The sequence below is a fragment of the Bombina bombina genome, chromosome 1 (genome assembly GCF_027579735.1).
Source record: "Bombina bombina isolate aBomBom1 chromosome 1, aBomBom1.pri, whole genome shotgun sequence".
Lineage (NCBI taxonomy): Eukaryota > Metazoa > Chordata > Amphibia > Anura > Bombinatoridae > Bombina > Bombina bombina.
This window is the reverse complement of record NC_069499.1, coordinates 302,693,180-302,707,502: the sequence shown is the minus strand read 5'-3', so window position 1 is coordinate 302,707,502 and position 14,323 is coordinate 302,693,180. Positions and strand designations below refer to the sequence as shown.

At 36.2% G+C, this 14,323-nt stretch overlaps 1 protein-coding gene across 2 annotated transcripts in view; it reads right to left on the bottom strand.

Annotated features, from left to right (window-relative positions):
• HSPBAP1 (HSPB1 associated protein 1) overlaps positions 1-14,323 on the bottom strand; it is a 485,172-nt gene that overhangs the window by 30,418 nt on the left and 440,431 nt on the right. For both annotated transcript variants that reach the window (XM_053698076.1, XM_053698077.1), the window contains exon 7: positions 12,023-12,127. In XM_053698076.1, coding sequence (XP_053554051.1) covers positions 12,023-12,127 — 105 coding nt within the window. The remainder of the gene's footprint in view (positions 1-12,022; positions 12,128-14,323) is intronic.

Genomic DNA, 14,323 nt, shown 5'->3' with positions numbered 1-14,323 from the left:
ACATAGTATTAATCACTGAGTCAGAGAAACCTCTATGACTAAGAATCAGGCGTTCAATCTCCTTACCATAAATTTAATGATTTGAGATCCTGATGGAAAAATGGGCCTTGAGATAGAAGGTCTGGCCTTAACGGAAGTGTCCAAGGTTGGCAACTGGCCATCCGAACGAGATCCGCATACCAAAACCTGTGAGGCCATGCTGGAGCCACCAGCAATACAAACAAACGTTCCATTAGAATTTTGGAAATCACTTTTGGAAGAAGAACTAGAGGCGGAAAGATATAAGCAGGTTGATAATTCCAAGGAAGCAACAACGCGTCCACTGCTTCCGCCTGAGGATCCCTGGATCTTGACAGATACCTGTGAAGTTTCTTGTTTAGATGGGAGGCCATCAGATCTATTTCCGGAAGTCCCCAGATTTGAACAATCTGAAGAAAAACCTCTGGATGAAGAGACCATTCGCCCGGATGTAACGTTTGGCGACTGAGATAATCCGCTTCCCAATTGTCTACACCTGGGATGTGAACCGCAGAGATTAGACAGGAGCTGACTTCCACCCATACAAGTATCCGAGATACTTCTTTCATAGCCTGAGGACTGTGAGTCCCAACTTGATGATTGACATACGCCACGGTTGTGACATTGTCTGTCTGAAAACAAATAAACGATTCTCTCTTCAGAAGAGGCCAGAACTGAAGAGCTCTGAAAATCGCAAAATGTTGATTGGTAATTACGCCTCCTGAAATTCCCAAGCCCCCTGAGCTGTCAGAGATCCCCAACCTGAAAGACTCGCATCTATTGTGATCACAGTCCAGGTTGGACGAACAAAAGAGGCCCCTTGAATTAGACGATGGTGATTCAACCACCAAGTCAGAGAAGATCGAACATTGGGATTTAAGGATATTAATTCTGATATCTTTGTATAATCCCTGCACCACTGGTTCAGCATACAAAGCTGAAGAGGTCTCATGTGAAAGCGAGCAAAGGGGATCGCGTCCGATGCAGCAGTCATGAGACCTAGAATTTCCATGCACAAAGCTACAGAAGGGAATGATTGAGACTGAAGGATTCGACAAGCTGAAACCAACTTCAGACGTCTCTTTTCTGTTAGAGACAAAGTCATGGACATTGAATCTATTTGAAAACCCAAAAAGGTTACCTTTGTCTGAGGAATCAAGGAACTCTTTGGTAAATTGATCCTCCAACCATGTCTTTGAAGAAACAACACAAGTTGATTCGTATGAGATTCTGCAGAATGTAAAGACTGAGCAAGTACCAAGATATCGTCCAAATAAGGAAAAACCGCAATGCCCTGTTCTCTGATGACAGAGAAAAGGGCACGAGAACCTTTGAAAAGATCCTTGGAGCTGTTGCTAGGCCAAATGGAAGGGCAACAAACTGGTAATGCTTGTCTAGAAAAGAGAATCTCAGGAACTGATAGTGATCTGGATGAATTGGAATATGAAGATATGCATCCTGTAAGTCTATTGTCGACATATAATGCACTTGCTGAACAAAAGGCAGAATAGTTCTTATAGTCACCATTTTGAATGTTGGTATCCTTACATAACGATTTTTAGATCCAGAACTGGTCTGAAGGAATTATCCTTCTTTGGTACAATGAATAGATTTGAGTAAAACCCCAGACCCTGTTCCAGAACTGGAACTGGCACAATTACCCCAGCCAACTCTAGGTCTGAAACACATTTCAGAAATGCCTGAGCCTTCACTGGGTTTACTGGAATGCGAGAGAGAAAAAATCTTCTCACAGGAGGCCTTACCTTGAAACCTATTCTGTACCCTTGTGAAACAATGTTCTGAATCCAAAGACTGTGAATCAAATTGATCCAAATATCTTTGAAAAATCGTAACCTGCCCCCTACCAACTGTGCTGGAATGAGGGCCGCAACTTCATGCGGATTTGGGAGCTGGTTTTGACTTTCTAAAAGGCTTGGATTTATTCCAGACTGGAGGTTTCCAAACGGAAACCGTTCCTTTAGGGGAAGGGTCAGGCTTCTGTTCCTTATTCTGATGAAAGGAACGAAAACAATTAGCAGCCCTGTATTTACCTTTAGATTTTTTGTCCTGAGGCAAAAAGGTTCCTTTCCCCCCAGTAACAGTTGAAATAATAGAATCCAACTGTGAACCAAATAATTTATTACCTTGGAAAGAAAGAGAAAGGAAAGTTGACTTAGAAGTCATATCTGCATTCCAAGATTTAAGCCATAAAGCTCTTCTAGCTAAAATAGCTAAAGACATATACCTGACATCAATTCTAATGATATCAAAAAATGGCATCACAAATAAAGTTATTAGCATGTTGAAGAAGTTTAACAATGCTATAAACATTATGGTCTGACACTTGTTGCGCTAAAGCCTCCAACCAGAAAGTGGAAGCTGCAGCAACATCAGCCAAAGAAATAGCAGGTCTAAGAAGATTACCTGAACATAAATAAGATCTCCTTAGAAAGGATTCAAGCTTCCTATCTAAAGGATCCTTAAAGGAAGTACTATCCGCTGTAGGAATAGTAGTACGTTTAGCAAGAGTAGAGATAGCCCCATCAACTTTAGGGATTTTGTCCCAAAACTCTAATCTATCAGATGGCACAGGGTACAATTTCTTAAACCTTGGAGAAGTAGTAAATGAAGTACCCAGACTATTCCATTCCCTAGAAATGACTTCTGAAATAGCATCAGGAACTGGAAAAACTTCTGGAATAACTACATGAGGTTTAAAAACCGAATTTAAACGCTTAGTAGATTTAGTATCAAGAGGACTAGACTCCTCCATATCTAATGCAATCAACACTTCTTTAAGTAAAGAACGAATAAACTCCATCTTAAATAAATATGAAGATTTATCAGTGTCAATATCTGAGGCAGAATCTTCTGAACCAGAAAGATCCTCATCAGAAACAGATAAGTCAGAATGATGGCGGTCATTTAAAAATTCATCTGAAATATGAGAAGTTTTAAAAGACCTTTTACGTTTACTGGAAGGAGGAATAACAGACAGAGCCTACCTAATAGAATTAGAAACAAATTCTTTTACATTAACAGCGACATCCTGAACATTAGATGTTGAAGGAAAAACAACGGGTAAAGGATTACTACTAATGGAGACACTATCTGCGTTAGAAAGCTTATCATGACAGCTAACACAAACTACAGCCGGAGGAACAGATACCAAAAGTTTACAACAAATGCACTTAACTTTGGTAGAACCAGCATCAGGCAGCGTCTTTCCAGAAGTAGATTCTGATCTAGGGTCAGGTTGAGAAATCTTGCAATATGATTCTATTTCTATGTTTCTATATGGTCCATAATCCAGTGAACTGCACATAAACATGGAGAAGGGGCTTACTAACTATTAAATATTACATATTAAATATTAGATATTAATTATTTAGTCTTTCAAGTACAGTAAAACTGAGGCTGTGGGTATTTTACATAAAATGGAAAATTCAAGAACAAGGGGTCATGAGCTCAAGCTAAAGGGTAGTAGATTCAGGAGTAATTTGAGGAAGCACTTCTTTACAGAAAGAGTGACTGATTTATGGAATAAACTTCCTCAAGAGGTAGTAGCAACAAACACTGTGGGGGACTTTAAAAATGCATGGGACAAGCATAGGGCTATCCTACGAACTAGATAAGTTTATACTGTTAGGTAAGGTCGGGCAGACTTGCTGGGCCTATGGCTCTTATCTGCCGTCAATATCTATGTTTCTATGTTTCTATGTAATAGAAAAAACAACATATAAAGCAAAATTATCAAATTCCTTAAATGACACTTTCAGCAATGGGAAAAAATGCCAAATAAACAGGCCTCTAGCAACCAGAAGCAATGAAAAAGTGAGACTTAAATAATGTGAAAAAAGGTGGAGACAAAAATGACGCCCACATTTTTTGGCGCCAAGTATGACGCCCACATTATTGGCGCCAAGTACAACGCCCATATTTTTTGGTGCCAAGTATGACGCCACATCCTCTGACGCCGAAAAAAATGACGCCCACATTTTTTGGCGCAAAAAAACGCCTGTAACACAAATACGTCAAAAATGACGCAACCACGAACAAACTTCCGGTGTCAATTAGGGCGCCGGAAATGTCAAAATTTTGCGCCAAAAAAGTCCGCGACAAGAATGACGCAATAAATTTAAGCATTTTCAGCCCCTGCGAGCCTAACAGCCCGCAGGGAAAAAAGTCAATTGAAAATTTTAACGTAAGAAAAAAATATTTATTCATATGCATTATCCCAAATAATGAAACTGACAGTCTGAATGAAGGAATACTGATTATCCTGAATCATGGCAAATATAAGTTTAAACACTTATATTTAGAACTTTACATATAAAGTGCCCAACAATAGCTTAGAGTGTCATAAATAAAATAAGACTTACTTACCCTAAGACACTCATCTACATATAGTAGATAGCCAAACCAGTACTGAAACAAGAATCAGTAGAGGTAATGGTATATAAGAGTATATCGTCGATCTGAAAAGGGAAGTAGGAGAAGAAATCTCTACGACCGATAACAGAGAACCTATGAAATAGATCCCTAGAGGAAGACCATTGAATTCAAATAGGCAATACTCTCTTCACATCCCTCTGACATTCACTGCACTCTGAGAGGAAAACCGGGCTCCAGCCTGCTGCGAAGCGCATATCAACGTAGAATCTAGCACAAACTTACTTCACCACCTCCATGGGAGGCAAAGTTTGTAAAACTGAATTGTGGGTGTGGTGAGGGGTGTATTTATAGGCATTTTGAGGTTTGGGAAACTTTGCCCCTCCTGGTAGGAATGTATATCCCATACGTCACTAGCTCATGGACTCTTGCTAATTACATGAAAGAAAACAGCATCACAAATGAAAGAATTAGCATATTTAAACAACAAAAAATTAAATCTTCACTAGCAGAATCATCAGAAAACTCCCCAGAAAGACTATTTAACAAAATGGAAGAAGCAGCAGCCACATCAGCAATAGCAACTGCTGGTCTAAAATGATATCCAGCTTGTTGAAAAGCCCTCCTATGAACAGATTCTAGCTTCCTATCTAAAAGATCTTTAAAAGAAAAACTATCTTCCAAATGAGTAGTAGTTTGCCAAATTAGAAATGTTTTCATCCACTTTAGGAACAGTTTCCCAAAGTTCAATGTTAGAAGTCGGTAAAGGACACATTTTCTTAAACCTTGCAGGAGAAAATAAAATAAAATAAAAACCTGGCTTTGCCCATTACCTGGATACTATCTCAGAGACAGCATCAGGGATAAGAAAAACCTATGGTGATTTAAACATAGGTTTAAAAATTACGCCTAAATGATTTACAGACCTATCTTCATCTACTTTAGGATCTATAACCTCTAAAGTAAGCAAAATCTCCTTTAAAAGTGAACAAATATATTAAACTTTAAATAAAAAAAAAAGAGGATGATGCGATTCCTTATCAGATGATGATCCCTGATCATCAGAGTATACCTCTCTCAGCAGCTTCATCAGCAGAAACATCAACCTCAGCAAGCTTAGAGCTGGTAGAAGGTAAATTATTAACTGGCCTTTTACAGTTAATTACATAGCCACAAACAGTTCAGATACTGTAGAGTGAATGAAGTCCTTACCTCAAGGATTAAAATCCCCTGTATGAAACAAACAGAAGGAGCAGTAACACCTTCAGAAGCAAAAGCAGACGTGTTGCAAAAAATGTGCAGGTAAAAATACAGCCTGTTTACAATAAACACATTTATCACTGGTAGGAAACTGTTCAGAGGAGCCAGCTTCTAAAGTAGATTTAGGGACAGAATCAGAAGGCTCCATAACTGCAAAAAACTATCAAAGAAGTGCATAAATGTATAGACATACAATAGTTATATTCCCATAAAAAGAGATCTTGAAGTAAGAGGATCTACTTAATCTGTGTGTAACCCTTTATTTTTCTTCAGCATGTGATGAATTGTGAAAACTTTTTGGTAAATATCCTGGTGAATCTACATTGCTGGCTAAAAGGTGTAATGATAGTAACAGGCTTTACTACTAATATTATGTGTAATTTAATATTCTTGCTGTTCCCCTATATGGTTTGTGAATTTGTTCAGCTGTCCTAATAGACCATCTTTATAACAGGCAGCAGGCTGTATATAGTCCCACTTTTATCTATTTCTTTAAAAAAAAGATCTTCTTTACATGTTTTTGTTATATTTGTGCAGACTGTTTAACTCTGTGACATACATTTTTTGATTCTGTATAGCAGCTTTGTAAATGTTAAAGTATTGATTGTCTGAAAAAATATCCCCATACTGATGTATTTAAAAAAAAATAAAAAAAAAATATTTTTAAAAAAAATTAATGAGATCTTTATTTCTACTATTAGACCAGGAAAGGTTATTGGTGCGCAAATCTTACCCCTGCATAAACACTACCCTGTTCCCAAAAAAGTACAGTGTAAGAAGATATTGGTAGTAGAAAAATTGTGTGAATGCGCATAAACAGCACGGGGATGAATCTTAACTAGTGATACGTTTGTAACAAAAAAGTATCCTGCACTATGTATTTATAGGCTGGATTGCATGCGGTATAACTGTATAGATTTGCACTATATTGCACTTCTTAAATGGAAATGTATACCATAAAATAATACAGAGTAAAAAATAAACACCAATCTTAGGTAAATATATTAATACAATTTATTGCACATATACTTTGAAAACATATACATAAAACCCTGTGGTGACCGGTCACTGAGTAAAAAACGTATGGTTAAAAATCGATTAAAATTATTGAATGATTTTGAATAAGAATCCCTCTTGAACCTATATGTTGGTTTCTTATAAAAGTTCAGAATGAGAGAAGTTTAAGAAAGTAAAATTTCGTTTCTGTTGTTGAAAAATATCGTAGAGTTTTGGTGAGGCTTTTATCTTTCTATATATGCCCAGTTCTTTCAAAATCGTGTTGTACGTTAAATTTCTTGAAAATAAAAGTCTACTTTTCAGACCGTGTTAGTCTAACCACACTGCCGGGCTGATACACTCTGAAGTGCTTACCTGTTCTGCGGTCGTACCTTACTGCGGTAGCACTAGTGTCTCTACAGCTTGCGGCTAGTTGGTGACATCACACGCTACGTCTGAGGTTAGGTGAATTAGATCCGTCCGATATCCTTGCTCTTGGCTTCTTAACTCTGCGCAGAGTGCTCGGCTTGTGGAAGTAGTCCCACTTGTATCCTTTGCAATCCTCCGTACCTGTAGGTAGTAAAAACTTGTAATGTTGGTTATTTTTTCTTTAGTATCACCATCAACGCTTTTGCCACTCTTGGTGGCTTTATCAAGATGGTTTAGTTGTGATAGATTCCTTCTTTATAAATGCATTGGTGGATTTCCATTGGCTAATGAAATAAGCCTCATTTTCAACTTCTTATTTGTTAAAGGTGGAATTTATAGGTGGCTCTTAAGGTGGAATAGTTATTGTTCATTCTTCCTCATAGTCCACATCTTTAGAAACAGCAGGCATATTAGTGTCATTTTCTTACTTAGAATTTATGCATACATTCCCAATTTCTTATACTACGACGTGTTTGATATATTTAATGTGCAACAGTCTATTTTAGTCAATTTTGACTTATTTTAACATTCTTAACTTCTACAGTTATCTAAAAGATTCTCTAATTTGATGGTTGTAATTCCTTAATATTAAGGGTACATCTAAACACTGTCTGTCTAAGTTGATGCTCTTTATATCTGTCTATTGTGCAACTATTTTTGGAAACCTATAATGATATATAATATTAGTTATGTATAATAGAGAAAAAAAGTGATACCACTATCGTTATTAATATTGTGATTCTTAGGATGTAACGTATAGTTCATGTATTTGAAGGATCAAAAATTATACAACTTGGTTGTTAAACTGTTATTGGTCCTAAATAGTATTCCCTATTGTCTTGTAACATAATCTAGTTTTTTTACACTTTCATTCCCGGGGGTATTAGTCTAAAATGAATGGACCTAGGTCTAGCTCTGAGTTTAGACCTTTTGGGTATAATGTCTGCATTTCATATATATATTCGGCTTCTTTTCTTAATAGTAGACGTTCATAGTCGCCACCACGCCAAGGTTTTTTAATCTTACATATCCCCCAATATTTTAGATCTTTTATATTATTTTTATGTTTTAGCCTGAAGTGTTCGTACAATCTAGTATCCTGGTCCCCTTTTTCAATATGATTTAGATGTTCTCTAATCCTTGTTCTTAGGGTCCTGGTGGTCTCCCCTATGTATTGCTTCCCACAAGTGCACTGGATTAAATATATAATCCCCTTATCACTACATCTAATGGTGTCTCTTATATGATACTTCTTATTGGTATTAGTAGATATATATTCCTTACATTTGTTGCTGTGTTCGCAAGCTTTACAGCTATAGCAAGGGTAGTAGCCTCTTAATCTATTACCCATCAAGTCTTGATCTTTTGTTTTAAGTTGTTGTGCCTTCTTAGTGAAGTCACTTGGGGCTAAGATGTTCTTAATATTTGTTGTCTTCCTGAAAATAATTTCTGGACGATCTGGGATTATATCTCCTATGATTGTATCTGATCTGATAAGATGCCAATATTTGTATATTATTCTCCTTAAGAGATTATGGTGGCAACTATAATTAGTCACCAATGGTACTGTTAAATTGTCATTTTTGTTATCCTTATTCTTTATTCTCTTTGAGAGAAGATCTTGTCTCTCTATATTTCTGACTTCAGATATATCAATTTCTAATTTTTCCGGTTCATAACCTTTCTCCAAAAATCTACTTTCCAATATCTTAACCTGTTGATCATAATCTGAGATTTTTGAACAATTACGCCTGATTCTTAAAAATTGTCCCTTGGGGATGTTGTCGATCCAACGTTTAAGGTGACAGCTATGTGTTGGAATATAATTGTTGCCGTCTATTGGCTTAAAATGATTTTTGGTTGCTATTTGTCCATTCTCTACATATATGTCCAAGTCTAGAAAAGTGATCAATTCTTTACTTATAGTATAAGTGAATTTCAAATTTGCCTCATTCTTATTCATATCTTCTAAAAAATAAATTAGGGTTTCCTCTGTCCCTCTCCATACAATCAAAATATCCAGGGGCATGAGCTGGGAGCAAACCTCGTGCTCTACAAAAGATATATCGACGATATTTTGATTGTATGGAGAGGGACAGAGGAAACCCTAATTTCTTTTTTAGAAGATATGAATAAGAATGAGGCAAATTTGAAATTCACTTATACTATAAGTAAAGAATTGATCACTTTTCTAGACTTGGACATATATGTAGAGAATGGACAAATAGCAACCAAAAATCATTTTAAGCCAATAGACGCCAACAATTATATTCCAACACATAGCTGTCACCTTAAACGTTGGATCGACAACATCCCCAAGGGACAATTTTTAAGAATCAGGCGTAATTGTTCAAAAATCTCAGATTATGATCAACAGGTTAAGATATTGGAAAGTAGATTTTTGGAGAAAGGTTATGAACCGGAAAAATTAGAAATTGATATATCTGAAGTCAGAAATATAGAGAGACAAGATCTTCTCTCAAAGAGAATAAAGAATAAGGATAACAAAAATGACAATTTAACAGTACCATTGGTGACTAATTATAGTTGCCACCATAATCTCTTAAGGAGAATAATATACAAATATTGGCATCTTATCAGATCAGATACAATCATAGGAGATATAATCCCAGATCGTCCAGAAATTATTTTCAGGAAGACAACAAATATTAAGAACATCTTAGCCCCAAGTGACTTCACTAAGAAGGCACAACAACTTAAAACAAAAGATCAAGACTTGATGGGTAATAGATTAAGAGGCTACTACCCTTGCTATAGCTGTAAAGCTTGCGAACACAGCAACAAATGTAAGGAATATATATCTACTAATACCAATAAGAAGTATCATATAAGAGACACCATTAGATGTAGTGATAAGGGGATTATATATTTAATCCAGTGCACTTGTGGGAAGCAATACATAGGGGAGACCACCAGGACCCTAAGAACAAGGATTAGAGAACATCTAAATCATATTGAAAAAGGGGACCAGGATACTAGATTGTACGAACACTTCAGGCTAAAACATAAAAATAATATAAAAGATCTAAAATATTGGGGGATATGTAAGATTAAAAAACCTTGGCGTGGTGGCGACTATGAACGTCTACTATTAAGAAAAGAAGCCGAATATATATATGAAATGCAGACATTATACCCAAAAGGTCTAAACTCAGAGCTAGACCTAGGTCCATTCATTTTAGACTAATACCCCCGGGAATGAAAGTGTAAAAAAACTAGATTATGTTACAAGACAATAGGGAATACTATTTAGGACCAATAACAGTTTAACAACCAAGTTGTATAATTTTTGATCCTTCAAATACATGAACTATACGTTACATCCTAAGAATCACAATATTAATAACGATAGTGGTATCACTTTTTTTCTCTATTATACATAACTAATATTATATATCATTATAGGTTTCCAAAAATAGTTGCACAATAGACAGATATAAAGAGCATCAACTTAGACAGACAGTGTTTAGATGTACCCTTAATATTAAGGAATTACAACCATCAAATTAGAGAATCTTTTAGATAACTGTAGAAGTTAAGAATGTTAAAATAAGTCAAAATTGACTAAAATAGACTGTTGCACATTAAATATATCAAACACGTCGTAGTATAAGAAATTGGGAATGTATGCATAAATTCTAAGTAAGAAAATGACACTAATATGCCTGCTGTTTCTAAAGATGTGGACTATGAGGAAGAATGAACAATAACTATTCCACCTTAAGAGCCACCTATAAATTCCACCTTTAACAAATAAGAAGTTGAAAATGAGGCTTATTTCATTAACCAATGGAAATCCACCAATGCATTTATAAAGAAGGAATCTATCACAACTAAACCATCTTGATAAAGCCACCAAGAGTGGCGAAACGCGTTGATGGTGATACTAAAGAAAAAATAACCAACATTACAAGTTTTTACTACCTACGGGTACGGAGGATTGCAAAGGATACAAGTGGGACTACTTCCACAAGCCGAGCACTCTGCGCAGAGTTAAGAAGCCAAGAGCAAGGATATCGGACGGATCTACTTCACCTAACCTCAGACGTAGCGTGTGATGTCACCAACTAGCCGCAAGCTATAGAGACACTAGTGCTACCGCAGTAAGGTACGACCGCAGAACAGGTAAGCACTTCAGAGTGTATCAGCCCGGCAGTGTGGTTAGACTAACATGGTCTGAAAAGTAGACTTTTATTTTCAAGAAATTTAACGTACAACACGATTTTGAAAGAACTGGGCATATATAGAAAGATAAAAGCCTCACCAAAACTCTACGATATTTTTCAACAACAGAAACGAAATTTTACTTTCTTAAACTTCTCTCATTCTGAACTTTTATAAGAAACCAACATATAGGTTCAAGAGGGATTCTTATTCAAAATCATTCAATAATTTTTATCGATTTTTAACCATACGTTTTTTACTCAGTGACCGGTCACCACAGGGTTTTATGTATATGTTTTCAAAGTATATGTGCAATAAATTGTATTAATATATTTACCTAAGATTGGTGTTTATTTTTTACTCTGTATTATTTTATGGTATACATTTCCATTTAAGAAGTGCAATATAGTGCAAATCTATACAGTTATACCGCATGCAATCCAGCCTATAAATACATAGTGCAGGATACTTTTTTGTTACAAACGTATCACTAGTTAAGATTCATCCCCGTGCTGTTTATGCGCATTCACACAATTTTTCTACTACTACTATTAGACCAGGGACACACTGTTAGCTACAGCAGCAGAAGACTTTGGACTTTATGAGATTAGGAGTACTTAGAGAACCTGTATCAAAGATTTGTCTCATAGTATGATGAATAGTTGTATTAGTGGTAAACACAGCTTGTAGTATTATACATATGAAGGAAGAGTATGATTGTTAATATAGAGGAGATGAATACCTCAGTGGGATTCAGCCATTCCTGGGAAGAGCTCTCAGAAGATTTGAAGGTAAATACCAGCATCCTGGTAATAGCTTCTTCCACACGCGCTTCATGATCCGCGTCCTAAGGAAAAAATTGCAGAAGATTTCTTATTTGTGAAGATTAATATTATTACAAAATGTGTTAAGAATCATCTCCATTATCAATCTCCATTCATCCTGCCTCTGTTAGTAACAGTTCATGATTTCACAATAATCCTAGAATAGATAATATACTGCTCTTTAAAAGACCAGAAAATATAGATTTGGATAACCAACAAATGCATAATAAAAAAATCGATGCAATAACACTTAGGGGCCAAATTATCAAGTGGAGGGCAGACATGATTTGCTGTGGCGAATCATGTCTACTCAACATCGCTAAATGCCGACAGCATCTCTGGTGAAATGCTTGTGCAATGCCGTCCCCTGCACATTTGCAGCCAATCAGCCGCTAGCAGGGGGTGTCAATCATCGTCTCCCCCTGTATCATGTGTATCATTATCCAGTCACAAATGTATATACGTACAGTATATTCTTTGAATTCTTGCACATGCTCAGTAGGAACTGGTGACACAAAAAGTGTAAATATAAAAAGACTGCACATTTTGTTAATGGAAGTAAATTTAAAACCATAATTTATGTAAGAACTTACCTGATAAATTCATTTATTTCGTATTTGCAAGAGTCCATGAGCTAGTGACGTATGGGATATATAATCCTACCAGGAGGGGCAAAGTTTCCCAAACCTCAAAATGCCTATAAATACACCTCCAACCACACCCACAACTCTTTTTAACGAATAGCCAAGTAGTGAGGTGATAAAAATAAGGAGTAAAAAAGCATACAAAAAGAGGAATTGGAAATATAATTGTGCTTTTATACAAAAAATCATAACCATCATAAAAAAAGAGTGGGTCTCATGGACTCTTGCCAATATGAAATAAATGAATTTATCAGGTAAGTTCTTACATAAATTATGTTTTCTTTCATGTAATTGGCAAGAGTCCATGAGCTAGTGACGTATGGGATAGAAATACCCAAGATGTGGAAGTCCACAGAAGAGTCACTAGAGAGGGAGAGATAAAATAACAGTTATTTCCGCTGAGAAAATTAAATCCAAACAAAAAAATAAGTCTTTCTTAAAAATTTAAGATAAAACTTAAATCATAAGCAGAAGAATCAAACTGAGACAGCTGCCCGAAGAACTTTCCTACCAAAGACTGCTTCTGAAGAAGCAGATACATCAAAATGGTAAAATTTAGTAAATGTATGCAAAGAAGACCAAGTTGCTGCTTTGCAAATCTGATCAACCCGAAGCTTCATTCTTAAAAGCCCAAAAAGTGGCGACGGATCTAGTAGAATAAGCTGTAATTCTCTGAGGCGGAGACTGTCCCGCCTCCAAATAAGCCTTGTGAATCAAAAGCTTTAACCAAGATGCCAAAGAAATGTCAGAGGCTTTTTGACCTTTCCTGGAACCAGAAAAAACAGTAAATAGACTAGAAGTCTTTCTGAAATCCTTAGTAGCTTCAAAATAGTATTCCAAAGCTCTTACAACCAATCAAAAGAATGTAAAGAGCATTCTTAGGATTAGGACACAAAGAAGGAACAACAATTTCCTTACCATTTGGAAGAAATTTAAACGAAGTTCGCAAAACAGCTTTATCTTGATGGAAAATCAGAGGAGACTCGCAAGAGAGAGCAGACAATTCAGAAACTCTTTTAGCAAAAGAGATAGCCAAAAGGAACAACACTTTCCAAGAAAGTAGTTTAATATCCAAAGAATGCATAGGCCCAAAAGGAGGAGCCTGAAAAGCCTTCAAAACCAAATTAAGACTCCAAGGAGGAGAGATTGATTTAATAACAGACTTGATACAAACCAAAGCCTGAACAAAACAGTGAATATAGGGAAGTTTAACAATCTTTCTATGAAATAAAAAAGAAAGAGCAGAGATTTGTCCCTTTAAAGTACTTGCAGGCAAACCTTTATCCAAACCATCCTGAAGAAACTGTAAAATTCTAGGAATCCTAAAAGAATGCCAAGAGATTTTATGAGAAGAACACCATGAAATATAGGTTTTCCAAACCCGATCATAAATCTTCCTTGAAACAGACCTACGAGCCTGTAGCATATAATTAATCACTGAGTCAGAGAAACGTCTATGACTAAGTACTAAGCGTTCAATTTCCATAACTTCAAATTTAGTGATTTGAGATCCTGATAGAAAAACGGCCGTTGAGACAGGTCTGGCCTTAAAGGAAGTGGCCAAGGTTGGCAACT